The sequence below is a fragment of the Xenopus laevis genome, chromosome 8L, assembly GCF_017654675.1.
Source record: "Xenopus laevis strain J_2021 chromosome 8L, Xenopus_laevis_v10.1, whole genome shotgun sequence".
In the NCBI taxonomy this organism is placed as follows: Eukaryota; Metazoa; Chordata; class Amphibia; order Anura; family Pipidae; genus Xenopus; species Xenopus laevis.
Window position 1 is genome coordinate 84,113,227 of NC_054385.1, and position 6,000 is coordinate 84,119,226.

A 6,000-nucleotide genomic window follows, 5' to 3' on the forward strand; every position below is an offset into this window, starting at 1 on the left:
GCTGAGCCACTGTCCTTTAAAAAACAATATATTTTACAAAATAAAAAGGAGGTTTCAGATAATGAAATCTTTTATTTTCTAAATGAATTTGATAAACATAATGCACATTGCTTGATTCTTCATTAGTAAGAAACAATGGACAAAAACAGCCTTTCATAAGAGATTTCACACAATGTAATGCATTGACTATTATGACAATCATGACATGTACAATTGCTCAAATTAAGACAACAAAATCCATAAATCCTCTTCGTTTCCTGGTATAACAGCAAAGACAGTATGCAGTCTTACAAACTTCAAAAGATTCACAAGGTCCAGTTTCACTGTAACCTATGATAACTTTTACATAATTCATGGTCTCTTATATCACCCCATCCTCCATTTTTAACATGGGGTGACAAAGCAGCCATTGTATACCTCCTGCTAATATCGATCTTCTCAGGAAACAAATCTCGTTGATTGCTTGTAAACAAAGCCTCGAGTTTGGCACTCTCTGTAGTTGGTCTGCAAGGCTTATTATGGTGCATACCGCAGTCTCCTATATGGTAAATTCTGGGAACTTCAGGGACCATAACTTTCCAGAATTTAGGAAGACAATTAACAGTTAAATATTGAAGGGTCCAGTCCCAGTTATAGTCATCGTAAGTGCAGAAGGTTTCGGAACAAGCTACAAGTTTTTTGTACGTTTCCCTGTTCATTGCCATTCCCATGTTATGCTCAGTGGATTTCCACGTTTTCACTTCCACTTTACCGGCTTTATCAGCGAATGGTGTATGCGCATATGTTCCAAGACATAGCATATCACAGTCAGAGCACTCTTCGTTTTTCTTGCTCCACATTTTTTTAAGGGTGTAGTAAAAATCTGGAGACAAGTAGTGATCTTCTTCAATGAACAAGACCAATCCATTATGCTCTTTCAATACCTTTAACTTATCCCACACGAACTGCAATTTCCACCACCAGTGATGTTTTGTTTGGGAGAATTTAGCCTCTCTGTAATGTCCAAAAGAGTCTGGATATTCTGCATTGATACAGCCCAGTTCAACTGCATCTTTTTTCTTTATGTCTCTTGGGCAATCCTTAGGGTCATGCCCAGGAAATTCGTTAGGATAAAGCTGAATACTGAAGGGGAAAAAAATCTGTAAAACTTGACAAAAATCCACACTTGCAATGATCTGGTTAATTTCTGGGGACCAGTAATCATGGCTAAAAACCAACAGCACATTCTCAATACCCTTTGCTTTTCCTAGTGAGTCCAAGAGACGTCTCAGAAATTCAGGCCTGTTGTGCACCTGGACTACTACAACCACGTCATCCTGAGGCCGGTTTATTTTGTCTACATTTCTTATAGCTTGGTCAAAATTCCATTGGAACACAACTGATCTGTAAACCAGTGTCATGTTATCTACCCTTGTCTTCTGCTCTTTGTTTGCAAGAGACTCATTGGACACTTTTCTAGCGGCCGGGGATATGTGGCCCTTGTTTTGGAATCTGTCACTTTCCACTTCTGAAACGAAACCATTTTTCTTTTGTCTTCCACTACTCCATAAAGCCAAGCCACAAGCAACCACCACCAATGTGAGAATGATCACTTTCCTTTTGTATATTCTACACCTCATGTTATAGGTGCTGTGCAGCTATGAAACAGAGGGAAGCTGGCACATAACACAGGACCTGCCTGTGCGATGGATAGCAAATTCCAGACTGGAGCATCAGAAAGAAAACAAACTTTGCGCTAACTCATCCTGGTCTATAATGGAGATCTGCACATCCCTGAGAACCATCAGCAGAGGTTGTGAAATACTACAGTCACTAAATGAGTACAGGATCCATACAGCATTTGCTAAAGGACATGGGGCAGGATTCCCTTCCTACCAGCAGTACCTGCAAGAAAGGAATGGCAACTATTATATTCACTTAAACCATTAAAAGAATATTTACACTTGTCATTTTTGTAGCTTCGCACATATGCACGTGATCTCTAAACCATTTACTGCCATGTGGTGGGAGCATAAAGAGGGAATGTACAACTCTCCAGCATTTACTGAGGCTGTGCACTATTATTTATCTTGCCCTGCATATGGGAATGTACAATATGCATGTCCCCACTACCATTTCACAAATCAGTAACAACATACAACACCCCTACCTACCTACCTACAGAGACAAAATAGAGTCAGGAAAATGAACAGACCGACGACTGTAAAGAAACAGAGATGAGGCAAACACTACATGAATATGAAAATAAAAAGGGGGTGGGGGAAAGAATGCCAGGTTAGAGTTACATTCAAGAAACAAAGGCAACAAAAAGCAGCTAAAAGAAAGAGCATCAGAAGAAACTACATCTGAAAAGGAAAACAAATAAAAGGGCAAAGCAAGTATAGGTAACCGGGAAGAACATATCCAACAATAAGAAAGCGGATACAGCTAAACAGGAAGACTGCTTTATCTAATACTATAATGCACTTTAGAATTCCATCACACACACACTTTAATCACATTAAAGCTATTGTCTTTGACCACACTGATATTCTTTCCCACATACTGTACTTTCTCAGTTTTGCTCACACCTTGTCCCACCTCCATAAAATACTGTGCCAGGTCTTCTCCTGAAATCAATTTCACAGAATAGTGCTAGCACTTATACTACGGCCACCTCACTTTTGGGAAAAAGATGTTACTTTGTCTTTCTGAAATACAGAACTTTACTATGTAAAAAGAGAGCATCAGGTATATCAATGCCACCTCACCTTTAGCAAAATAATACTTTACCCTTATTAAATAGTTTAAGCTCAATACCCGATGTATGGTTGGCTGTCTTCTCTCTCTGCGCCATGCTTTACAAAAATAGGGTTAGATTTTCCCTCATAGTCTGATACCCTATATAACTCAATATCTCCTTGTCTGGATGAAGTAAGAACAAAAGCTAACTATCTTTTTTAACACAGAGTCAGGCATTATTTTGTAGAAAACAAAAATATACTGGATTGCTGATAAGATCTGCAAATTCTAACAGAGGTGCACATCTCAAAAGAGGCAAAATTGCCAGCCTGTTGAAGTTCTTTTCCACCCCAATGTTAAACCCTTTTACCACAACTATTATAGCCATAAACTGTACAACTATTTTCAGCAGATGTCAAATTAATCATTTAATCAAATACTGCATCCAATATCTTAAAGGTAATGTCAACTCAAAAAACACGTTTTTGACTAATAAAAGAAAACATAATGCTAAGCAACTTTGCAATATAAATTCATTACACATTGGTTTTTAAGTTATTTGTATATGTATTGCAATTGAAAGCAGTGTTTGTTTGTCCCTTTTTATTCTCTGCCCTCTTGAATCAGACTGTTGATACAATGTAAGACAAGGCAGCTGATTAACAGATCTGTCTTTGCTGGGGAAGACTTTTGCAACATTGTTTAAAAAGTAACAACCAGGAGTTAAGCAAATGCTGCTTTCAATAGCAATAGTTTTTACAAATAACATTAAAAGCACTGACATTTTTAATAAATGCATATCAGAAAGTTGTTTGGAATCACGTTTTCTCTTATTAGGCGAATTTTTATTTTGGTGTTGACTTGCCCTTTAATAAACATTTTCTAATTCACAAGAATATGGGGATAAGAGACATGAAAAATGAAAGATTGCTTAAGCAGAGGTCTGTACCTAAGGAGAGCCAATATGAGGAGGCGAGAAAGGGGTCAGACTGCCATGGGAGAAGGGTAAAATAAGTCGAGATTTGCACATGAGAAAGGAGGTGAAACTAGTACATGAAAAGGAGTGTTATAGGGAGAGACTGGCATATAGAGAAAAACAATAGTGAACAAATGGCACATGGTGGGAATAGACTGGCACACAAAGGGGCAAATGAGAGAAGCTTTCATTAGACTAGAACATGGGACAAGGGGCTACAGGGAAAGAGGGTGACACATGGGTAGAAGGGAAAGGCCTAGAAGGAAGTCAGAGAGACAGAAACTGAAGTAAAGAAGTAAAGGCAAAGGAGAAAACGTACATGGAAAGGGGAAAGACAATAATATACATAAATTGCATTAAGAAAGAGTGAGTAAAAGAAAGGTAATTCCTCTAATGTTTAAAATGACTATTTGTATGTTGTTACTATAGCGGGTAGCAGAATAGTGTATAATACACAAAAGACATGAATATCTTGTAAATTACATCCTTATAAACGGTGAGTTCTGATGTCATCAGTTATAAACGGTGAGTAGTGATGTCATTTCTGTCACATGACTCACTGAAACTTGTGTATTATAATAAATAAAGTACCCCCAGTTGTAAAATATGAGGATATTATAAGTTACCTCGGAGTTCCATGACCTGTATAAAAACACTCGGCCTTCGGCCTCGTGTTTTTATATGGTCATGAAACTCCTCGGTAACTTATAATATCCTCATATTTTACAAGAGGGGGTACTTTATTCACTATATATAGTCCTAGCACTGGGAACAACAGTTGGCTTAATAAGCAACAAGAACAAGTCAAAGAGCCCCCCCCCCCTCCTCATAAATGACTGTGCCAAGTCTTCTGTGGATATCACTCCGCACAAGTAGTGCTGCCTCTTCTACTCCTGTCACCTCACCTCTGGGGACAAAATGTTTCTCTAGGTCTTTCGGAAGAACGGTGTAAGATAACCTTCCCTGTGTAACATTGAGCATCCGGTTAAAAGGTCTGGTGAATTATCATTTGAAACTTATTATAAAAAAATCAGAAGATAAAATAAAAACAGATCAGGGCCGCTAGCAGTGGGACAGTCCTAACATAACCTTTCGGTCCTAAAGTGGCCCGCCTGTGCCGCATTTACTTGGATTACAGGGCCCTGTGCGGTCAGTGAGCTGCAGACTTCACAAGGGCTGGCGGTTGCTAGTGTTTCATGATTTTATCCCTACACCGTTTTCATACAGTCCCACTTTTTCTAACACGGCGCGCACTCCGGGTAGTTACTTACAGGTCCCGCAAAACTGCTAGTAGACAGCTTGCCTTCCGTCTCACACAAAATCCCAATACCGCAAGTGTCATCACGCGAGACTAGAGACACAACTACACGTAAGCGCAGTGACGCATAACGTAGCCGCCTAGTGGGATTGACGAGGGCGGGGCGTCGTAACTCAGTTTAGACTGTGCCTCAGGGTTGCCTGGTTGGCTGTTTTCCAGCCTAATTGGGCTACTAATTTAAAGCCCATGCGGGATTTGAAAGTACAAACTAGTCAAGGTACAGATTTGGGCTACTTTTTGGGCCTTTGGCTGGTTTGAACTTTGGAAACCATCCAAAGTTTTTTTCTGACCTAATGTGCCAAGCTTGCTTCTCCCAGTGCATGTTGGGTAATGTAGTTTTTGTTTAACAATTTGTGAAATGCCAAGTTTAATGTAAGACTAGTAAAAACTAGTTTTGGGCTGGTTTTGTAGCTGGCTTTGGTTGGTTTTGAAAATTAGACCTGGCAACCCTGCTATGGCTGTAGACCCCCCCCCCCTTAAAATCTGTTTCACATCTGCTACTTCAGTTAAAAGAACAAAACCAATTGTCTTTCGTGTTGCTTTCTTAAAGGGGTGGTTCACCTTCAAGTTAACTTTTAGTATGTTATAGAATGGCTAATTCTAAGCAACTTTTCAATTGGTCTTCAATATTTAATTTTTAAAGTTTTTGAATTATTTGCCTTCTTCTTCTGACACTTCCCAACTTTCAAATGGGGGTCACTGACCCCCATCCTCTAAAAAGAAATGCTCTGTACGGCTACACATTTGTTGTTTTTGCTGCTTTTTATTACTCATCTTTCTATTCAGTTCCCCTCCTGTTCATAATCCAGTCTTTTATTCAAATCAATGCATAGTTGCTAGGATAATTTGTACCCTAGTAACCAGATTGCTGATATTGCAAACTGGAGAACTGCTGAATAAAAAGATAATAACCAAAAAACCACAAATGTTAAAAAATGAAAACCGTTGCAAAATGCCTTAGAATATCACTCTCTACATTATACTA

The 6,000-nt window shown here is 38.9% G+C and overlaps 1 protein-coding gene across 1 annotated transcript; it reads right to left on the reverse strand.

Moving 5' to 3' along the window:
• Window positions 1–52: 52 nt before the first annotated feature.
• On the reverse strand, window positions 53–5,022 carry mgat2.L (mannosyl (alpha-1,6-)-glycoprotein beta-1,2-N-acetylglucosaminyltransferase L homeolog). Its single transcript, NM_001091164.1, is given in 2 exon segments — window positions 53–1,884; window positions 4,969–5,022. A coding segment is annotated over 1 exon segment (1,299 nt). The 5' UTR covers window positions 1,620–1,884; window positions 4,969–5,022; the 3' UTR covers window positions 53–320.
• Window positions 5,023–6,000: the final 978 nt, after the last annotated feature.